The 22481-nt window shown below is 45.6% G+C and overlaps 1 protein-coding gene across 1 annotated transcript in view; it reads right to left on the reverse strand.

Annotated features, from left to right (window-relative positions):
- LOC147750995 (myelin-oligodendrocyte glycoprotein-like) overlaps positions 1–22481 on the reverse strand; it is a 223165-nt gene that overhangs the window by 180960 nt on the left and 19724 nt on the right. The window contains exons 2-3 of the mRNA XM_086937476.1: positions 20919–21037; positions 10389–10554 (exon numbers count right to left, since the gene is read on the reverse strand). Coding sequence (XP_086793602.1) covers positions 10389–10452 — 64 coding nt within the window. The 5' untranslated portion in view covers positions 10453–10554; positions 20919–21037. The remainder of the gene's footprint in view (positions 1–10388; positions 10555–20918; positions 21038–22481) is intronic.

The following is a 22481-nucleotide window of genomic DNA, read 5'->3' on the forward strand; positions in this document are numbered from 1 at the left end:
AGAAGTGCATATGCCATTTTTGACACTTTATCGCAAGCTGAGCAAAGCACATACCATGCACAACTGTGGCGCCATCTGCCCTGTACCTTCAGTCAGATCCTTTAGCATGTATATACCACTTATTAAAAAAACCATTACAAATATACTATATTTTTACATTATGTGATAAAACTCTGTTACCTAGTGTCTAGGAAATTAACTTGGTGTGAGTGACTAAGGGTTTGCCTTATGCAGAAATGTTAAGTGTATGTAATCAAACTTCTTGAACACTAATTTGATAGATTTTCACATCTTGCTTCAGTTCTCATCCGAGTTTTGCACTTTTAAATATGCAGCTGTGGGAATTTGCTCAAGAGACCCACTGCAGTAAGAGGTTGCTGGGCTAAGATTGTCAATCGGAGCTGTATATCACTATTGTCCTGCGCTTAGCCCTATTATTGAAACCGAATCTGATCACAAAGTACAGGCCTTTAGCTATTGATCTTAAGGGTAGTGAAGCCAAGCAGCTCAAAACTTACTAAGAATGATGCCATGGGGTCAGAGACGCAGAACTAAAAAAAACATCTTACAAGAAGTAATAAATCACTGTTCAGTCAGTACTTTAGTTTGAAAAAATAAATTAGGATATAATATCGCTGATGTGACAGGTCGGATTTTGCTTCTCTGTTGCACCGCTGCTTTGCTCCTTCCCTCATCCCACATCCAGCAGCCTTCATAGGCTATACGGACCTTGCCCTTTGCGGTCCGTGGCAGAGGGTAGCTTGCAGTTCTGCCAAGTTCCACGCATCAGGCGTTAGACCAACACATTTCAGTGTGGTGCACCTCATCACCGCACTGAAATGCATTGGGACGTATATGCATAGTTTCTCAGCTGTCAGTTAGTTAGTTTATTAGTTAGTTTTTTTAATTAGCTGTCACGGAAGCAGTGCCTAAAACGGTTATGTCGACTGTGGCAGCTGGCAGGGCATCTCCCATAGCATGCGCACGCTGCTCATGCAAGCTTGGGGCTTGCAGCTGAGCTAAGGCTGCTGACAGGTTCACTGCTACAATGTATCATTCATTGTGATTCCCGCGGTACGACTCTCAGACAACCTGACGTCATGTTGAGGTAGTGCCCAAAGGCTACTACCGAGATAATCGGGCTTAGTCAGGGTGTGTGATACTTTACAACACGTTTAGCGCCACGGGCGGATGTCACGTCCTGCTGTTGGAGCGGGGAGTTTGTTGTGGGAGGAAGGCGGCTGGCTACTGATTGGCGGGCAGTGCCGCAAACATGGCACTCGCAGCGCTGCCTGCTGCTTGCATCGGTTTGGGCCGCTGTGTGTTGTCAGCTGCTATATATCAATCTTATGACCCCCGCACGTCGTGCACAGTGATTTCAATTATTCTTGAGTGAGAGGCCATGGAGTTAGTCATCGTTGCTAAACAAACTATTGGGAAAACTTCCTAACGCAAGGTGCACTCAAATGCACTGCATCAGATCCAGGTAACCCTCAGACTCCAGGTTCCTGATCAGCCCAATTGTGGCACACTGAAAACCCGCTCCCTGCCACAGACTAGCAACATGAACGGGGAGCACAGCCATGAGGGGAGCCCATACTACTCCAGTTTGCCTTTCATCACGGTGAGCACCCAGTCAAGAGTAAATATAGGTACATTAAAATAACTTTTGACTTAGTGCGTTCTGTTACCTGTGGCAGACAGGAAAATGAACAGGAGGTGGGGAAGGAGGGAGATGACTTTAGTAAACAATGATATAGACATAAAGAAAGGACTTGCATGTTAGAATCCTGTCTGTGGGGTGGGGTCACCCTCAATGTTTAATGACCGGTTACTCACCGGTAATATTCATTACTCTGAGTCGTAGCCCTCTCCGTCCTAGTCCTTACTAATGAGCATAGCTCCTTCCACCAGAAACTCCCAAGCAACTAAAAACCCACCCCTTCCCTCAAGGCCACACCTACACCCTGAGGCATATAACCCTGTGACCCGCCTATCCACATCCTGTACCACCAAGCACAAGAAGCCAAACAGGGAGGGAGGGATGGGAACCTGGGCTGGGACGGGGAGGGCTACGACTCGGAGTAATGAATATTACTGGTGAGTAACCGGTCATTACCTCCTCATCAGCCCTCCCCGTCCCAGTCCTTACTAATGAGCAGATACCAAAGCAAGAATCTGCTTCACTCAGTAGCGAAAACAGACTTAAGCAGCACAAGCAGAAAGTCACACAACCTGAGCAGAACGCAACACCGGATCCCCAAACCCAGAACAGTCCCACTCATCCCCCAACAACCATGGAACATAAAAGTGTGAGGAGAACACCAAGCAGCATCCATACAGAACACGACCAAGGAAGCCCCTCGAAACAAGGCCAGGACGCAGCCACCCCCGAGCCGATCCACCATGAGCCGACCCAGGTGCTAAGACATCACAAGCCCATACGCAGGCCCCACAGGCAACTCAGCCACTGACTAAGAGCAGCCCCAGAAGGCATTAGACCTCGACCAGCCAGCTCAAAGTACACAGAAAGGGAAACCACCCCATGAAAAGGCACAGCATGAAGGAAGTACACCTCCAGAACCCGTATAAAGGCCAAACAGAGCAGCCACACCTAAACCCCAGAAAGAGGATCAGGCAGAAAACAGGCAAATTTAGAACCTCCGAGCAGCGAAACAAGGAAGGAACCCTGGGAACAAAGGAAGGACCAGGCCGCAGAACAACCCGATCAGGAAAAAAGCAAAAAGGGCATAGAACAAAGCAAGGAGCCCAATTCCCTAACTTCTGAGCCGAGGCAAGAGCAACCAGGAAGCACCCTGAACGTCAACTGCACAGACACCACATGCAGAGGTCCTCAAGACCCTCCAAGCAAAGGAGAACCCAACAAGGAGCAAAGGAACGAAAGACCGGTCTCAGGAGGAAACACCGGGACACCAAAGGGACCATCGGCTCAAAGACCGAACCCCAAAAGGCCCACACAGCCACCCACAGAGCTCACCGGGAGGACACAGCCAGACCAAGTTGAAGCCAACCACCAAGGAATCCAAGAAACGCACCGGATCCAACGCAGACCCACCCCGTGTCGTACCGCAATCCAGTGTCAGGCAAAGGACATGAGAGTTGAAGGGCCCCTGGACCACTGAATGCATTTAGCCACAGAAGGAGAACACCCCAAAGCCACGAGGTACAGCCATACCACAGCCACGTTAAGCCTATAGCACATGGCATACGCAGGGGGTCTCCCAGCAGGGCACTAACCAGTACCGACCCTGCTTAACTACTGATATCAAGTGCTTCAGGGTGGAAAGGCTGTAGACCCCCCGACACAGAGGGGGAAACAACAAGGGACCACCGGCAATCTCCAGCAAGGCCCCACCCCCAACACCAACAACAGAAGGAACCAAGGCCCCCCTGACCAAACCGGAGCCACCAGAACAAACGAGGCCCGACCCAGTCCGACCTGCAGCAGGATCTGCGGAAGCAGAGCAATCAGGGGAAAAACACACAGCAGGCCCTCTCCCACCAGAAGGACAGGGCAACCACCAACCAGGCAGCATCTGACCAGAGAATAAACCTCCCCCCAAGGTGATCCCTGGAGACGCAAACAGGTCAACCACCGGGACCCCAAACCAGGCCAACAGGCCACCAATCTGGAGAACCCAAGGCAGATTTTCCAAGACAGACTCATGACCAACTGCTCCCGGGACACAAAGGGTGAGCACTGCAAGAGGCCCCGAACCACCAGCCATCAGGACAACCCTCGGCCAATGGCCACACCCCATGGAAACAACAGCGCACAATCCAGAGATGCCAGATCCCAAAGCGCCAGGGCATGATACACCAGGCGGAACAGGTGCCAATGGGCCCAAGGAACAATCACCATAGCAGCCGACAACAGCCCCTGAACATGGAGCCGCAGGTGAGCAGTGGAAGACTGAACCCCCAACAACCACCTCGGTTCGCGCAACAGAGCCAGTCCGTAGGGCACCGACAGGAACACCTCACCCACAGTGGCTTTGAAAACCCCCCAACGAACAGTAGTTCCTGAGTGAGGCAAAGAATGGAATTCTTCAAGCCTGATATCCACCCAAACCGACAAAGTATCCAGCAAACACACAGCGAAAAAGTCTGAGCCGGAAGGAAAGAAGAGGAAGAATCAACCAACCGTTCAAGGAAGGGAACACCTGGATCCCCCGGGCATGCAACAAAACCACCAAGGGTGCTAAAACTTCAGCAAACACCCCAGGAGATGCAGACAGCCCAAAAGGCAATACCCAGAACCGGTAATGAATAACTCCCACACCGAAACGTAGGAACCACCTTAAAGACGCGTGTACTGGCACATGAAAGAAGGCGTCCCGGAGAACCAGAGAAGCCATGAAACCCCCCCAGCGACAGGAAGGGAAGAAAAAACTGGAAAGACACCATCATGAAGGAACGATGAGGGAGACACATGTATACAGCCTTCATAACCAGGACAGGACTGTAGCCCTGAAATGGCATCCAACCCAGAAACAGGATCGAGGAACCCCCCGACCATGCAGACTCACAGGCACCCACAACACAGCCCCATCAGAAACTAAGTCCCGAACACTGTGAAATAGAGCCTGACACATCGCCAGAGAACCGGGAACAGGGGCAGCCCAACCCAACAAGGAGGGACTAGAAGAAGAGGAAGCACCCGGTTGACCCGGGACATGTGGAAGGAAGGGAACCTCCGGGCCCGTTCCACACCACAAAAGGGCTGGGCCGCCAAAAAGCCTGCAGCCAACAAATTATTGTCCTCAGCCGTCATACCAATCAAGGCCCCCAACGGATTCCCAAACAGTATAGAGCCCTCAAAGGGAAGCTCCATCATGGTAGCCTTCCAAGCAGCACCACCTTCCAAGGCTAAAGTCACAACTGCCATTAAGCAGCCACAGAGATCCTAGCCACTGCCGCCGCTGTAATAAAGGAATCGAAGGACAAATCCGCCAGGAAACGCAACTGCAGTCCCAACACGGAAAAAGATTTAGAGGGATCCACATCCAGCAAGAACTGCACAGAAAACACTGACAGCCATACAGAAGCGACTGAACCCGAAAGCAGGGGCAAGTTGCAGACCGAACTGCAAGACCAGAGGAAGTAAAAGCCCGCTTCAAGGCCCCTTCAACCCGCATGACCACAGGCTAAGAAGGAACCGCACCCACAGACACCACCAGGCACCGAGATGCCACACCAGCGGCAGGAATCCACCATCACCACAGCCAGGATACCTCAGTGAACCACTGTAAAGGATACCTCTCTGCCAGAGACCGGGGAAAAACATGTTTGACAACATCCTTCCACTCCCCCTCTAGCACATTGCTCACAGAGTTTAGGAATAGGGAAGCCTACAAGTCCCATCAACTGGTGATTGGCAAAAAAATCTACTGACTTTCCACCCCCCAAGGGCCTAGGGTACTCTAAACCGCCCCAAACACGCAGCAGAACACCGCAAAGCCTGCCCCCAGTTCCGATTCGCAACCATGTCCGGAGCCATGTCAGCAGAGGCATCCTGCACATGACGCTAAGAAAGTAGCAGCGGAAGATCCAGCGACCCCCCACCTCCTCCATATAGCGGAGCCCACTCGCGCCCAAACCACTCATCTCCATGATGTGAACAGAACAGAGAAACCAGCACCCAACAAATCACCCCAGACCAAGCAAAGCAAGATCCATAAGGGCCAACCAGGGAACACCAAACCCCAACAAGACAGTAGGCCGGCCCACCAGGGACACAAACACTAAAGAAATGACTAAAAAGGCCCCAATCTGAAGGAACCCGAAGGAGCCCAGAAGCCACAGCCACAGGGACCAGCCCATGCAGACCACGGCCATATAACATTTATCATAATCGTAGCACAGAAACCACGACAACCAAAAGCACCAGGATTTGAACACATATCTTTTGGAGTGAGAGTCAGAGACCTTAACCACAAGGCCACAGAGACACAATGTACAGGAAGTACACAAAAGAGAAAACTGACTCAAATTACAGAGAAACCCCCCACCAGGGTGCCCCCGTGTATTGACAAACAAAAACGCTCAACTGAAAGCACAAGCAGCCCTCTTACGATCGGGCACACATTGCTCCAAAGAAGCGTGATGCCCTTTAAATTTGAAAGCAGAAGTTCAAACTGTGCTGAAACCCAGGAACTGAACCAGGGACCTTTCAGACTATCAGTCAAACACTCTGCCAACTGAGGATTTCGGACTGCTTAGACAGGGAGTGTCTCGTGGCAGGTTAAAGAGCCCAGGGTGAAACCAGGGCTACGCAGCCTTGGTATACAGTGCCCTGCCTTTCCAAAGCACCGGCCCGAGGCGCAGACCATTACCAATGCAGAAACAGCAGGAAGAAAAACAAAAGGGGAAACATGGGATTGAAACAAGACGAGCACCGAGCCCCTCACACACACCACCGAGGAGCCAAACCGCCACACCTCCAGGGCGCAGAGAAGCCAGCCGCGCCCAACACACCTCCCTGGTGTTCCTGCTAGAGAAGGGAACGAACCTAGAAGAGGGGAGGCCGCATCAGGGACTATCTATGTGGGGAAAATGAACTAGGGAATTTCTCCAACAGCAGGACTAAAACATTGTTTATAAGGACCCTGCCTATATCTACAAGAGCCCCACCCTTAGAAACACCCAGGGGAGACTTCAGGGGTGCTGAATATGAAAACAATATTGTTGATCTTAACTCCTCAGTGCTCCTAGCACAAAAGTCGATTTGGGGAAGCACTTTTTTACAATGAGAGAAGTGAAATGTGAAATTTCTCGATCCCAGGGCACATAACATTTCTTTTATAAGGGTCCCCCTTATAGGTACTGGACCCCCACCCCTGGGGCACCTAGGGGAGACTCTGGGGGTGCCTAATATGCAACAATATTGTGGTGTATCCATTTTTAAGTGCACCAAACACCAAAGTCGAGTTTGGGCACAATTACATTTAAAAGAACTCCTGCAACACAGGGGTGCTTTTAAACTGACCTTAGGCTTCTCAGCAGTGGACACATGCAAGTGGAGAAAGGCTTCTGGCCTCTAAACTGACCTGTCCATTTCCATACTAGGGACTTAAAGGTAGTTTCAACCCCCCTGCCGTATTATGTATAAGGGACTTAAAGGGTAAGACATAGGGGTACCCTAACACATAGTATACCCTTGTTTATGTAGGCATTTTCAGTGTATACTCAGAGCCTGATTATAATGCGGTTAGGAAGGCCTCCTATGGGCATTTACTCCGTCCAAATCAGATCGGGTACCCGCCACAGGGTGCCCGATTTTCTTCAGCTACCCGTTTCTTCAATGGGAGCCTATGCATTCGGTCGGAACAAAGGCTCCTATTGAAGTCAATAGGAGTTCAACCAAATCGTATCTAGAAGCAACTGGATGCATCGTACTTGGTCGGTTGGATTCTCCTGATCCGATCAGAAACCATTCCCAAACCCATCCGGTCCGGAAGCTTTCCAAACCACATCAGAATCAGGCCCTCAGTATGTTTTCAGCATAGCACTGTCCCTAGGCCTGGTTAGGCAGAGCCCAAGGACAGTCAGAATAAGTTACCACCAGTACCAGTCAGCAAATAAAATGGGGTGCCCAGGGCACATGATGACTTTTCAACAGTAAGGGTATTAGTAAGGACAGTAAAACTGTCTGTAAAACCTTGTTAGCATTGCCTGAAAGCAAAATGCTGGAAGGATGCCGTCAAGTAGAAAGATGTAAATGTAAATGTATTGGCATTTATATAGCGCACTACTTACTCGTAGGGTCCCAAGGCGCTTCGACCGCTGCGAAACCCTTCCTGGCTTCCCTGAGAGATGGTCCCTTAATGGGTATCTCCAGGGTGAGACCAGGCATCCCCGGCGGTCTGGTGGGGCCGTTAGTGAAGATGAGGCAAGCTAATGCCCAGAGTTGCCGAGTGTGATCGCTGATCAGAGTGGGCACCGAGGCGAGAGAATTATCGAGTCCGCTGACCCTGGTCCAGAAACCTGCCGCACCGGGAATCGAACCCTGGTCCCGGGCCGTCCTCTGCTCTCGGGTCTGCCGCCTCTAACCAGTGAGCCACACTACTTCACTACTTCACCTCGGGAAAGCCATTCCCGAGGTGTGAAAAAACTTCTTAAAGGCGGCATGTGCATGGAAAACAGAGAGGAAGCCCTTGGCACACTACTTTCAGTCTCTCACACAGAGCTTATCAACATTACGTACTTCCCTTCTGACTTTTAGGGGCGTTAAAAGTACAGAGGTGGGGGTGTCTGTTAGTATTTTACCTCTCAATAGCCCTCACGACATCAGTATCAGTCCCTTGCAATGTCTATAAATAAGTTTGTCCGGGAGCATTTCAGATAAATCCGGGGCCTACCCAGGATATGGAATGTGGATCACTGCTTAATAAAGGAAAAGGACAGGGACCCTGATCTGTAAGGTGAACCACAGGACAAGAGGATGATTCGATGATTTTTGGCTTTGATTTAAAATACCTGCGGTCCATATCCAGCCCCAGACGTTTGTCTTCACCTAGGCTAAAAATTGGAACACAGGACGTTAGAGAAAGATTAGAGAATTCAAACGGTTGTAGTGCATGCTCCTTGAACAGGGATATTTGTACAAGCCTGGCAAAACAAGGAGTCCATCGGTGGCACTCCGATGCTGAGAAGCCAGCATGGGTGGCATATTACAATCGGTATTATTAATCAAAGAAGCAATGACGAATCAGGCTTCCTACTAAAGTCAATTGCCGTAGATTTGAAAAGTATTCATTCCTGTATGCCAGGACTGGGGAGGCTAGCAGATGAGCCAGCGACAGGATCACATAATTATTCAGGAGCGAAGCACAGCATTTGTTTCCCAATAGCCACTGCTGATAAAAAGGGGGGTACGGGTCGTTCTCCTTCCGAAAAACCTTTGACAAAAGAGAGCTCAAATGAGGATTAACCACCGCCAAGGCTTCTCCCTATGTAACTATGTCCCATCGTATTTGTGTGATGACAGTGAGTCACTCAGGAATCGTCTGAAACCCTTCCTTTTTAAAGAAGTACTTTTTTGCCTGTCAGGTCTTTCCCGACCTATCATGCCCCATCATCCTTGCACACTCTCTGACTACCAGCAATGGCCTCCAAATATCGTAGTCATCACTTTGGAGGTCTCTACCTTCAAGGCATCAACCCAACCTCTACTTCTATGATAAAACACCATCCACCAAAACTGTCAATTACAAATTATTGGAGCGTCATCGCAGTGTCACAACTGCACGTTATTCTATACACAGCACAAAGGATAAAGGAAGAGACAAATGTTATTAAATAAGGAGTTCCTGATTAGTGAGTCTACAGGAAAGGAAAACTGTTCTATTGGAAACACAGTTTAGAGCTGGAGTATAGCTGCCTGGCATGCTTTGAAATAGTTTCACCTTTACCCACAGGCCTTGCTTTGAAACAGTTGTGCCTTTACCCCTGGGTCTTTACACGTTTACACGTTAGTAGAGCTCAACAACTCTAAAACACGTGCAATATTAAACACAACTTCGAAAACAATACTTCTGGGGTTAATGGAGACACCAGCTCTCAGGTGGGAGATCCTAGTGTAAGCTTCCAACAAGGTGGCATTGGTTTCACTCCTGCTTCTGGGTCAGCTGCTCTGAATCTTCATTTCTCTTGCACTCTGTTTTTCGCACTCTTTCGGTATCATGGTGTCAGACGAGGGCATGCCAATTACTCCCATAGGAGTGTCTTGGTTTAAGCACTAGATATCCTGCACTACACTTCAGTTGATCTTCCCTCTGGAACTGTCTCCCGTTGCTTTTATAATCGGAACCAGACGTCAACAGATTCAGAAAGCTGCTCCCTGCTCCCATGGATTGCTCCCAGTCTGGGCTAGTTAGACACCTAAAACCTGTCCTCCTTTCAATATTGAGCCACCCACATTCCTTCAATTGCAGGTGTTTATTATCTGATCACCATTGTTTCACCAGTCTGGGGCTATCCTGGTGACTTGTAGGGCTCTACAATGATCCCAGTTAAAAACAATTCATAGCATAAGTTAACTCTTTTTCTTTTTTCCGTTTCCAACCACTAAATGAGGAGTGGGGGGGGCTTGGCATTAAAAGTGCCAATCTTTTAAGGACTGACCTCTGCGATGCACCCACGTGGTTGAAAGGCAAAGGGCCTAATGATATCAGGTGATATTGGTCAACGTATAATATAAGGAGCACTTAACTCTTTATTATGCCAGGGCACAGATTTATTAGCAGGTGTGCGGGCGTGTGTCAAGCCTACAGTAAGGAGTGTGTACATCAGTGACTTGTGACGAGCTCTCTGTGAAATAGAATCACCATGTTCAGAACATTCCTGGGCACTGCATTGGCACTTACCTGTAATAAAAGATGCCAGAAGCAAACTCAAAGTGCAGAATGCGTTGACTGATTTCGAAGGCATTGATATTCTTTTTACATTTACTTCATGTTCATCTTTATAAGTCAATTTCTCGATTTCATTTCTATGATTGCTGGTTTAAAATAGTGTGGGTGTCCCTTTGGCCTAAAAAACAGGGTAAAAAGCCTGCTATTATTTAAAGAAAGCATATACATATTTACTCAGCAATGAATGTGAAGACGTTCAAAGATACAATAAGAGAAAGCACAGACTTACTAAACTTAAGTTCGATTGGCACATGTATTTTGTAGTGTTTCTTGTTTTATCATGAACAGCTTTTTAAAATGTTAAAATGCATCAGTCATCAGTCGAACTCAGCTAAAACCGAGCTCTACTCCTTTTATCCATATTTTGAAATTAACCTCCCTACTTTGTAAGACCATGTATAGGTTTCACTTTATGAGTGTCACCAAGGGGCAATTATGCACACCAAAACATGTGATGTGAAAAGTGTAACTGCAGGCTTTGTGATTAGTTTTGCAGTTAAAGTTATGCTGTGAGAACAGTTGGTCTTGCTCACTATAGGACCGAGGTACTATTCCTATTCACAAACTACTGATGTGCAACTTGTAAATGGCAATGCATATTTGCAATGCAAACTATGTACTAATATGTCACATTGTAAATTGTACATTTGGAGAGAGGAGCAAAAAGATCTGATTATTTAATAGTAACTAGGCAGATTGCAACTTGTGATCCACTGTGATTTCAGGGATGGAGACCTGCAAAGAATAGTAGACATCCATACCTGCATCTGCATTCTCAAGAGGGAAACATTGTTTTTTTGTTTTTTTCTAAACATAAGCAGCCCAGGACAGGTGCTGCTTTATTTATTTGTATTTCCCACTCCCCTATACTGCTGCCTGCTACCCTTGTGGCTTCCCACATGAGTCACTAAAGAGAAGCTGGTCCACCAGCACAGATTCTCCTTTGCGAGTCAGGTACAATCCCGACTTTTGAGATGGTGTCTGCTTAACCGTTTATGACTGCAGTTGTCAGTGATAGATCCATTTGCCAATCGCAAACAGGAGGATGACGTCCCTTCAGTCTTTACAGAAATCATGTGAGTCAATAAGGGCTTTGGGAGATGGCAGAAAGAAGCAATAAGTCTCTGTTCTCTTTTGCATAATCTATTGTAAAAATGTGTTGCTTTGGGCCCGTTTTAGCTAGAGCGAAATGTGAGCCCTGACCTGGAAACGGGAATATCACACATAAAGAGAAGTGAGATACACATTTCCTTCACAATGTTAAAAGCAACAAAATAAGCAGTAAAAGTCACAAATTGAAAAACCAGAACATATCACGTTTTCGAATGCTAGAAATGTATGTTTTTTTATTTTCCATCCATCATCCCAGGACATTTGCTGCACTGTTCTTGCTGTCATTTTGACACTTTCAGACAGGTCTGGCTTTCATGCCAATAAATCACTGAATTCTGGTATTTATAATTTGTTTTTTTATCATTCAAATGATGCATTTGAAATTCCCAGCATGTTCTCTGCATCTCACACCTCCAAATGATAGGCGCTGGAAGTAGCGATGCATTGGTGCAGCAGCACTATTAAAAATAACCATGCTGGGATTCATACAGTGAATGAGCAATAAAGATGCCTTTAAATTTACATTTTATCTTGTCACATTTGTTGTGTTTCAAAGACAGAGACCAATGCGCAAACATGTTTGCAAACCCGTGTACGTATGCAAAAACATATTGGGCCATGTACATAGCCTATTTAGTGAGTCGCAATTTTTTTGCAACTCGCTATTTGGAAGGGGCATTCCCTTCCAAATAGCGAGTCTCAAAACAATGTACTAATGTTTTGCGACCGCAATTGCGGTTGCAAAACACCCACAATTACCACCTACTTCAAGTTGGTGGTAATGCATTTGCAAATGAGACGGGGTCACCAGGGGATCCCTTCCCCTTTTCAAATGCATGCAAAATAATTTTTTAAGGTCAGAAAGTGGTCCCAGGGAACACTGCCTGGCCTTAAAAAATGAAACAAAACGTTTCTTTTGTTGTTTTTTGAGGTGTAGGCAACAAAATCTAAATATCCTGATTATTTGTGGTGTTTTAAATTGACCGGTCATTCTGAAATGTTTTAAAGACTGTACGAATTTTGGTGAGAGGGGATGTTATTGTTCTAGTACACAGAGGTGCCTCCTGAGGTTGCACCTGCATACATTATGACAACAGGTGCATTATGTATACATTATATATTATGACTACTAGGCATGGTTTAAGCATATGTCTTTGGCTTCGCCAATGGAGTAGGATTACTGCAAAGGAGTTTTCCTAGATATGGGGCACTAAACACCAGGATTCTGGGTCATTTGAAAGGAAAATTATTCGAGATGAAGCCACTAACCAGACCCATTAAATATGAGGCTTTTAATGCAAGGGAGAAAGTCACAAGGGAAAAAGAAAGGGGAAAATATTAGAGGAGAAGCAATAAAGTAGGGAACAATTATGCAGACGCCCAATGGGATGAGGAATAGTGTATATGGATTAAGGCAATTATAGAAGGAACTAGATTATATCCTGCAATTACTTCAGTAGCTGGTAAGACAGTAAAGGACAAAAATTCCATTAAGAAACAAGAAGATGAGCCAGATATGGATTCCAGTGATGAAATATTAGAGTAAATGTTTAACTCTAGACCCCCACCGCATGGTACACCTGTTGGTCAGAAAGGATTTGGTGCTAGTTCAGGTCATACAGTGGATACAGCCCCTAGGTATTATACCAAATGAAAGACCTTTGCAAATTTTGCAACTTGTACCAACAGCTTTGACCTGACCACAAGTTATAATTACTCTGTGACACTAATGGCTGCAGTGGCTAGAGGAGTTCTGAAAATTCACAGATAGTTTTGTGGAAGTCCTCACAGAGGATACACACACTAATAGATGGAGAAAATGTGGTCTTTACTGCTCCAATGGCTCCTGGTGATCGAAATGTTCTGAGGAAGGATATATACCAGCTTAGGTTGAGAATATGACAGAAAATAAGAAGATAAGGAATATCGAGGCACAAGAGAAACCAGAGATGGAAAATGAAAAACTGTTAGACATAACTACATTGAAAGTAGAATTAGGCAAAATAATAAAAGGATGTTTGGAGTTTGAACACTTAGAGCAGTATCAGAGAATATAATTCATTTTTTTGTGCACGGAAATTACAGAAAGAGCAGCTTTGGTACATGACAGGTTTGACTGAAATAGCTCAGAAATATGACCTAGATCTCAGTAATAATGTGAATCTACACAGGAGCAAAAGGGTTCATTTGGATGATAACAGAGATAGAAAACATGATGGTTACAGGAATGCGTTTGCACATTCTAAAATTGGTTAAATGCATTAGCAGATAGAAAGAGACTGAGAAAATTGAAATAAGATGGGCAAAGAAACATGAAAAGAAAACAAGGGAGATAGTCATTCAGGAAGCCAGAGTGAGCAAGATGAGGGAGAGGCAACGGGCTACCCATTCGGAGAAATAGCAGGAGGAATGTATGTACATGTTTCATGGAGTCAAAGTGATCTGACAGCATTCATTAATAATTTTCCCAAATTGAGAGATAAGTCGGTGTACTGGCATGCACAAGTGGAAAGGTTCATAAAGATTTCAAAAGTCTTGTGGACTGATTTGAATACTTTTTTCGACATTGCAGTATCTGCTGATTTACGGGCTTAATGTAAGACTGGGGTACAATGGAACTAATGCACCCGCACCTATTGTGATGGAAAAATATGAAGCAGTAAATTGCTTTTAAAAGGGCAGAGTACATCCCAAAAGATTTGGATTGGCTAAATATTAAAATACCTATCCAAGAACTGAAGGAAACTGTGCATGAAATTTATGAGAGATTATTGCAGGTGTCTTAGCAGCACAGTGGGCGTGAATAGTTAAAGAATGAATATGGGTATTTTTGTCTCCTAGTTTGTTATAGGGCTTAAGCCAGAGATCTGTTCACAATTAAAAGCTAATTCAATTTCATGGTCACTTGGTCGAGAAGGGCAACTTGTGTGCATACGATTTAAAAAATAAGCTGTGACTCACTCAGTCTGTGCGCTTTGAAGCCAAAAACCACATGTATACATAAAATAAGTATTGTGGTTTTAACTTTGTGGTTTCCTCTGAGAATTGCATGATAATCACACCTACTGTGCAGCAGGATGTGGCAAGTGAACAAGTATAATCACAAACTATTGTAGTGTGTTTCTATGTGGGAAGTTTAGGTTAATTGTAAAAATGTGATCTCCTATAACTATAGTTGATTCATGTGAAACAAGATCCCTGAAGCTTTTCCGCGTCCTACAAACACCTTGTTTAAAAATCGAATTATTATGTACACCATCGGTGAACTGACCTACTACTTGTCACAAGTTATAAAATGTTGGCCCCTGGGGGAAGTGGAGGTCGCAGACCAGTCTCACTCCCCCCCCCCCCCCCCCCCCCCGGGTGCTTCATGGGGGGCCAGAAGTACAGTGTGGGGATAGACCAAGTTAGGGGACAGGGAGAGTTTTAGGTAGGGTTATAAAGGTGTCAGGAGAGGAGTATCCTGACACCAAGAACCAACGGGAGAGGTTCACAAACATTAGTCCTCCAACCCATCCTACATGTTGTAGGAGGAAGTGTAAAACAGTTTTAGTTACAGCATTGCCAGTTTAGGACAGGTTGCAGGGCATAGGCAGTACTTTGGAGGGGTGGTGAGTCACATACGGGCAGTAGGATCTTCAAGGGAGGATATTTGGAGGGCAAGTGAAGGAGAGATTAGGTATATGGAATGAGGTCAGCATGCAAAAGGGGGGAGGAGTGAAGCAAATGAGATGTTGAGTTGTGAATGGTGCATTGAGAATGAAACTGTACAGGTTATGTCAAGGTATTAATAGTTTGAATTATTGTTAAGGTTCATAAAGTTCATTAGTATGTTTGCAACCTTGTCCTAATAAATGGCATTTTATGCTACTATAACAGTGTGGAGTGAGATTATTGCACGATGGCGGCATGGAGGGACTGGCACAAACACTCAAATTATACTGCCATGACCTCACGTCACAAAGAGTTTAACATTTAAATGTAGGGTTGCTACCTTTCCAGGAAACAAATATAGGTCATTTTCTGATGTTTGAAGAGTCTGCAAACTGGTCCAAACATGAAACTAAATTGGACTGCAAAAAAATTATATGCATTTGCAACATGACTTTTCTGCCTTTATATACTTTAATTATTAGTCAGGGATTGTTATGCAGCTGTAGAACACATTTAAAAGTGTTTCTTATTTATATTTGCAGTTTGAAGTAATTAGAGATGAGGGCTAAAAAGTAACAAGTGTAGGGGATTTTGCTTATTTTTGTACTGGCCAGGACATTAGAATACTGATGATGCTGGTTGAAAACCGGTCAGGTGAGAACCCTAACTGTGCGTGGCTAGCAAGTGGGTAAATAGGATGACTACTATTGTAGAGATTGTGACAATATAGTATTTTGGCAATTGTAATTGCGGTAGGTAATACTAGGTATGTGCTTAACTATGTTGCTTCTGATCTTTGTGACGAAAGCTGAAGCTTCCCGACAATGCTGTGTTCAAATCAAATGAACACTAGGACACCTATTGAGTACTGAGCATGTCAGTAGTAGTACTAGTCCGATATCACTCAATTTACAAAATGGCGACACTGCTGCCTCACCAAGAAGATACGTTTTACTTTCAGTTGAGACTGAGATTGACTCCTCGAAAAACTGTTGGCTTTGAAATGCCAAGAAGAGGGGAGGTTTATCTTCTGGCTGGCTTTGATGTTGGTACCATTGGGAGAGAGGATGCTTCTGTGCTGCTTTAGGCAAGGAGAATGGGGTTTCCTTGACCAAAGTAGATTACAGCCCTGAGCCCGAGCCCTGTGCTTATGTGCACATAAACACAGAGAACAAATGTATTATACTCTTATTAAAACTGCGAATAGCGGACACCCTTCCCCCCTCAAAATGCAAACAATAAATACAAACCATTGTCTGGACAGAATAACCAGGGGCCTCGAGTAGATGACATGACAAATGGCCTCGGGCTGTAGTCTGCTCTGCTGTAGTGTAAACATTGGAAAACTGAAACCTAACCCAGTTTTGCCGTTCATGCCCAATAGTCTGCTGGTGTGACTAGGGAGTTAGCACTGCAGATGTGCTGTGCAGCTTGATCTGCAGCACACAATCATAGAAGATAAATTATACAGCTACTACAATATAACATGCTGAAGTTTCCGTTTACTTGCAAAGCAATTAGGGTGCTTTCTAAAAAAAAATTTGAATAGTAAAATGATAACTGATGTAGAACTGAAGTGAACCCCCCCTTATGACAGTTGTGCTAAGTCGCAATGCAACTTTTATGCCCGACCACTTTCAATGGTCACCAGCCGCCACTGTAAACTACCTAGTTTCGGATTACTACTGGTACGGTTTTCAATCTCCTGTTGATCAAGATAATATATGGCTGCATTGTAAGAGTGAGGCAGCAAATAGGCCCATGCACCTAAATAAAAGCAGCCCCATTAGCGTATCTGATAGATGAACAATTGGACCACATTTGCAAATTGGGGCCGTTCTCACCTTGTACAGACACGCTGTACAGTTTTTTTTTGCAGAACCTGGCAGACTGCATATGTTTGTGGTAACACCTGGGAAATCAACACCAAATCCTGCTCACCAGACCATACAAACCAGAAGCATTGGCAAATCTAATAGTTCTTGGCAATGGCAGAGCTTCGAGCTGTTGGCATTGTCAATGGTATAGGTTGCATAGTAGCTCTAACAAACATCACACATTCCTGTGCATTTCACTGTAGAAAAGTACATATTTGATCGCCCCAACAGAGCCTATTCGGGCGAGCATGCTGTTGTCAGCAGGACAATTGCCAGGCCGCGCTGTTATTATTGTGTTTGTCACCTGCAGCTGTAGATGGTGATGTAAGGCCGGAGGACACGCTGAGTTGTTACTCCAGAGGCATTGGGGCAGACCCCACTTTATACCACCGGGAAGAGATGCAGCGAACCAAGACACACAAGTCACCAGAGGGCTGTGGTGGTGCCTAGCACAAGCACTTACATGTATGTATTGGCATTTATATAGCGCACTACTTACCCGTAGGGTCCCAAGGCGCTTCGACCACTGCGAAACCCTTCCTGGCTTCTCTGAGAGATGGTCCCTTAATGGGTATCTCCAGGGTGAGACCAGGCATCCCCGGCGGTCTGGTGGGGCCGTTAGTGAAGATGAGGCAAGCTAATGCCCAGAGTTGCCGAGTGTGATCGCTGATCAGAGTGGGCACCGAGGCGAGAGAATTATCGAGTCCGCTGACCCTGGTCCAGAAACATGCCGCGCCGGGAATCGAACCCTGGTCCCGGGCTGTCCTCTGCTCTCGGGTCTGCCGCCTCTAACCAGTGAGGCACACTACTACACCATTTGGTGTTCGACTGTCTCCCTTCCTTGGCAGACAGTACTGTGGGCGAGGTGTGGTGGGAGGTGGCAGCAGGAACACTCCCCACTAGCTGCCGGTCTTTGGGCAGGAATTAGGGGGTGCAGGGAAACAGCTGCCGGCAACATGGCGAGAGGAGCTGGCTCTCCAATAACTGCGTCCGAAGGCAGGGTAGAGGGGAGCAGAGGAGGGAGGGCTTCAATACAAGAGAGCACTGGGCTCAACATTGACGGCTACGTGAAATATGATGAGAGAGTGGAGTCAGGGGGCTGTCATCTTAAAAAAGGCAGCAGATACGACAATCAGGATAGAGTGACAGTAATATAAAGTGACATGATCTTGTACTGAAAATGGAAACAAGTTGTGTGTGAGGTTAAGTTATTTTGAATGAATGCAGTATAATGCTGCCATCATGTAAGGCAGAGGCAGACTGTAGCATTTGAAAAATACATATTAGGAGATGCTGTTTGTCCCTAAGGCGCATGTGTTTTTTAAATCAACACACAGCTAAAATAACGCAAGTTACACAGCATGGGGCTGGTGGGATGAAGGAAGGCACCTTGTCTGTTTTGAATTCAGGCTGGAGATTTCTTCTGTACCAAGATCTGTTTCTAAAGAAGGAACACTCTCTGAAAGACATAAAAAAAGTAATCCAGATAAACTATGCCCTACAATGGCCGCCATCCGACCTTGATAGCGAGGCTGGAAGAGTGTGGGGTCAAAGACAAGGCGAGGGACTGGTTAATTTCCTATCTGGATAATCGTCAACAACGGGTGTCGCTCCCTCCCTTCAGTTCAGAGGAGCGGAGAGTGGGACAAGGAGTACCTCAGGGCTCAGCCATCAGCCCTATACTCTTTAATATCTACCTCCGCCCTCTAGTCCAGCTTATTAAATCGTTTGGGATCTCTGCATTTAATTATGCAGATGATACCCAGCTGGTCTTTTCACTGGAGGGACAGGATGCGGTTCCACTGGAGACTTTTCATCGGTGCATGCAGGCCACAGCGGACTGGCTCCGCTTGAACTCGTTACAGTTCAATGGTACTAAAACTGAGGTGCTGCACTGCTCCAGCGACCGAATCCCCAGGGACCTCCCAAATGACTTTTGGCTCCCGTCCTTTTCAGAGACAGTGTCAGCCACACACTCGGCGTGTAATCTGGGGGTCATCTTTGGGCCTAACTTGCAGCTGGATTTGCACGTAAACAAGACCACCTCAACGTGCATGATGCTCATCCGTATGCTGCGCAAGGTCCTACCTCTCCTCCCTGAGCAAGCCAGATCCGAAGTAGTGCGGAGTACCATCCTAAGTCGACTCGACTACTGCAACGCACTACTATTGGATGCCCCTGCAACACTACTGGGCAAGCTTCAAAGGGTACAAAATCTGGCGGCCAAACTCGCCCTCTCCCGCCCCTACTACAGCTCATCTACAGCAGCGCTTCAAGAACTCCACTGGCTGCCGGTCCACCTTCGCGTTCGCTACAAAGCAGCGTGTATTGTGTTTAGAGCTATTCATGGCTTGGGACCAATCCCGTTGTGGAGAATGTTCGCTTGGTATCTCCCATCTCGAGCCTTACGCTCCTCGTCATCCAAGCTGTTAGTAGTCCCGCGCTTCCAGAGAGTGAGGATGGGTGGCCGATCGTTCAGAGTAGCGGCGGCCAAACTCTGGAACTCCCTGCCATTATCCCTTAGGAGTCTTGAGGCTCTTTCAGCCTTTAGAAAGGCGTTGAAAACCTACCTCTTCCCGAGGATAGGCTAGCTGCTGAAGTTGCTGGATCAGGGTTCAAAGCGCCAGGATGCCCTTGGTGGTGACAGGCTGCGCTCTATAAGTATACCACAATACACAATACAAGTATGTATAAAAGTAGTTGGGCGGTGCTCTCAGGTAGGGCTAAATTCGGGAAGAGGCATGACGCATGCATGCCATGGACCATGGGGAGTTACAATAATGGAGCGACGTGGGAGCCTGCAGTCCACACAGTACATGTAGCCAGTGCTTTAAATGGGCCGGTAGTGGTACTCACCGGTTCTTAGTACCCGCACTTGTACAATTTCTGCGCTTGAGTACCGGAACTTCTCCTTGCCCAAAGAGAGAACCAGTACTCATGGGGCAGCAAGTCAAGCTCTGAAATTTGGAATGTACAAAAATAGGTGCAACAGAGCTGGCGAGTCGGTCCGTTTTGGTGACGCACTCTGATAATCGAGTGCTAATCTACCCTTTCAAGGTGCTAATTGTGCAGCGGCCCGTTTGCATTTATTCAAAGCTGGCAGGGAGTTTGGGAGGGGCAGAGTCACACTGTGATTATTGACACAGGGTCCACTCAGGCTCCTTTGAATCAATAGCACAGTAGGTGTGAGCAGGGCTTACTAACAGCCGCATCTCGTGACTCTGCGTGAAATCTAGGAGAAGGCTTCCTGCTTGCATAGCAGACTAGTTTTTTGTAAACACAAAACAACATCAGGTTGTTCTGAGATTTAAACACATCTTTACTTATGCATGAGTTACATTTTACTCAATAATCATGACCTCAAATTTGTTTTAGTAATGATTGAACACAAACGTTCTTTAAACTTTCACATTTGGTGTGATAAAAGGACCATCCACATTTAACTCAATGGATATACAGTGAAAAATATTTGAAAAACATGTGTGAACTATGGAAAGGTAAATCAAATATACATTGTGATAACTCAAAATCAATACATGAACTAGGCTAAAATTGCATCTTCATCAATCCAAGATTTTACAAGACAAGAGCATTACATTACAGAAAGGGCTCTTAGTACTCGAACGTATATAGGGTTCTGAAGTATCTAATATGGGCTTCCAATAGTGTCTTTAAACAAATGAAGTCCATATGGATACTGGTTGAACTAGGATCCCCTATTGATCCCGGTCTATGCGTTTTGGACCCACACTCCCTTTGGGGGTTCTCTTCAGGACAAGAGTTAAGAGATCAGCAAACTCCAATATACTTTCACATGGTGCAATAGTTATGTATTTACCTTAGGGGGCACGACAAAAGGTTTGGGCTTCGATTTATCAGTTGTCGAGATTATTAGGGGCTTGCACGTGCACCAAATCAAAGGAGCAGGACAGGCTTCACTGGATTGCTCATGTTGTTCTGAAAGGAAGAGATAAACTTCAATAAATAAGTTATTTAAAACGTGGTATTGAAGCCCAAAGTTTGTGATGATTTGCAAAGCTTTTATTGCCTGTGAGTCTCTGTAATTTTAATTTGTTTAGAAGTGGTTTCTGGAGCCCAAGTGTAACTCCTTTCTTGAAAAACAAAACGGACCTGTTTCAGTCTTTGCTTTTGCCTGCGCTATTTCAAACACAATAAACACTCGACACTGCTTGTTGAAAATGCTCGCAATCGGGATTAGCTGTTCCGGTTTTTTATACATTTGAGAGGCACTTTGTAGCCAAACCCTTCGTGCTGGATTATATCAGAGTCACCCTTGCTGCTGCTAATATAATTATGTTACAATTGCCTTCCCCGTGTAAATAAACTGTTTTTTCAGAGTGCATATTCACAGAAAACAAGCGTGCAAGACCAAGTCTTATGGTATTTAAAGTGTGCGCTTTTTGTACATTGCATGTTATCGCCACTTCTAAGATTCCAGGGTTGCCTGGGAGTGCGAAATGCTTAATTCTTTTAAAACATTTAAAACATGATGCAACAGATCTTTGTCTTCACTTACACAAAAACTTGTTAGGACTTCCTCTGGATTACGTCATCCTCCTGTCAGATGGGTAATGGCGTTGTGTGCCCTCTGACCTTTCTTCTGTGAATTGGGTGTGTCCCACAGCAACCGGTCCTGCTTGAGGATTCTGGTTGATGTAGTGTATTGTCACTAGACTGCTATAACGGTGCACAATTCATCTTTCTTTTTACTAAAGCAAAGCCTCAGGATGATAGTTGTTAAACAACCCTACGTTATTTTTGAATATTCAAAGCAAAAATGGGAGGAGTGATTTTATTTTTAAAAAAATGTATAAAGGATGATGTAAAACCTGAAATGGATCACAGGCCAGAACAGTGTCTACCTTGTTTGTTAATGGAAAAACTTTAGATTTTCATTGTTGAAACAAGTGCAAGAGACTAAGGGCCATATGTATCAAGCAAATTAGCACTCGCAATTTCGGCCTTTGCGAATGCTAATTTTCTAAATGGAATGTATGAAACATTTTCGCAGCAAAATAAGGAATCACAATATTTGCCATTCCTTATTTTGCGATTGCACTTAAGGAATCGCAAATGTAGCGATTCCTTAAATGCAAGGGGCCTTATTTATGAAGGCCTTGCACCACCGGTGCGTCACTTTTAAAATGGGAAAAAGTGACGCACCGGTGGCGCAAGGCCTTCATAAATAAGGCCCAATGTACCAACTAAAAATTAATGCAAAAATGCCCATAAGGAATCGCAAATTACCACCAAATTCTAGTTGGTGGTAAATTGCGAATTCTTTTGAAAAAGCAATTTATTTAAAATCCAAAGGTGGCATATGGCGCTCATACATGCCCTTAGGGCATGTATGTGCGCCATATGCCCACACATGTCATTT

This window comes from Lissotriton vulgaris, chromosome 1_1 (genome assembly GCF_964263255.1).
Source record: "Lissotriton vulgaris chromosome 1_1, aLisVul1.2, whole genome shotgun sequence".
Lineage (NCBI taxonomy): Eukaryota > Metazoa > Chordata > Amphibia > Caudata > Salamandridae > Lissotriton > Lissotriton vulgaris.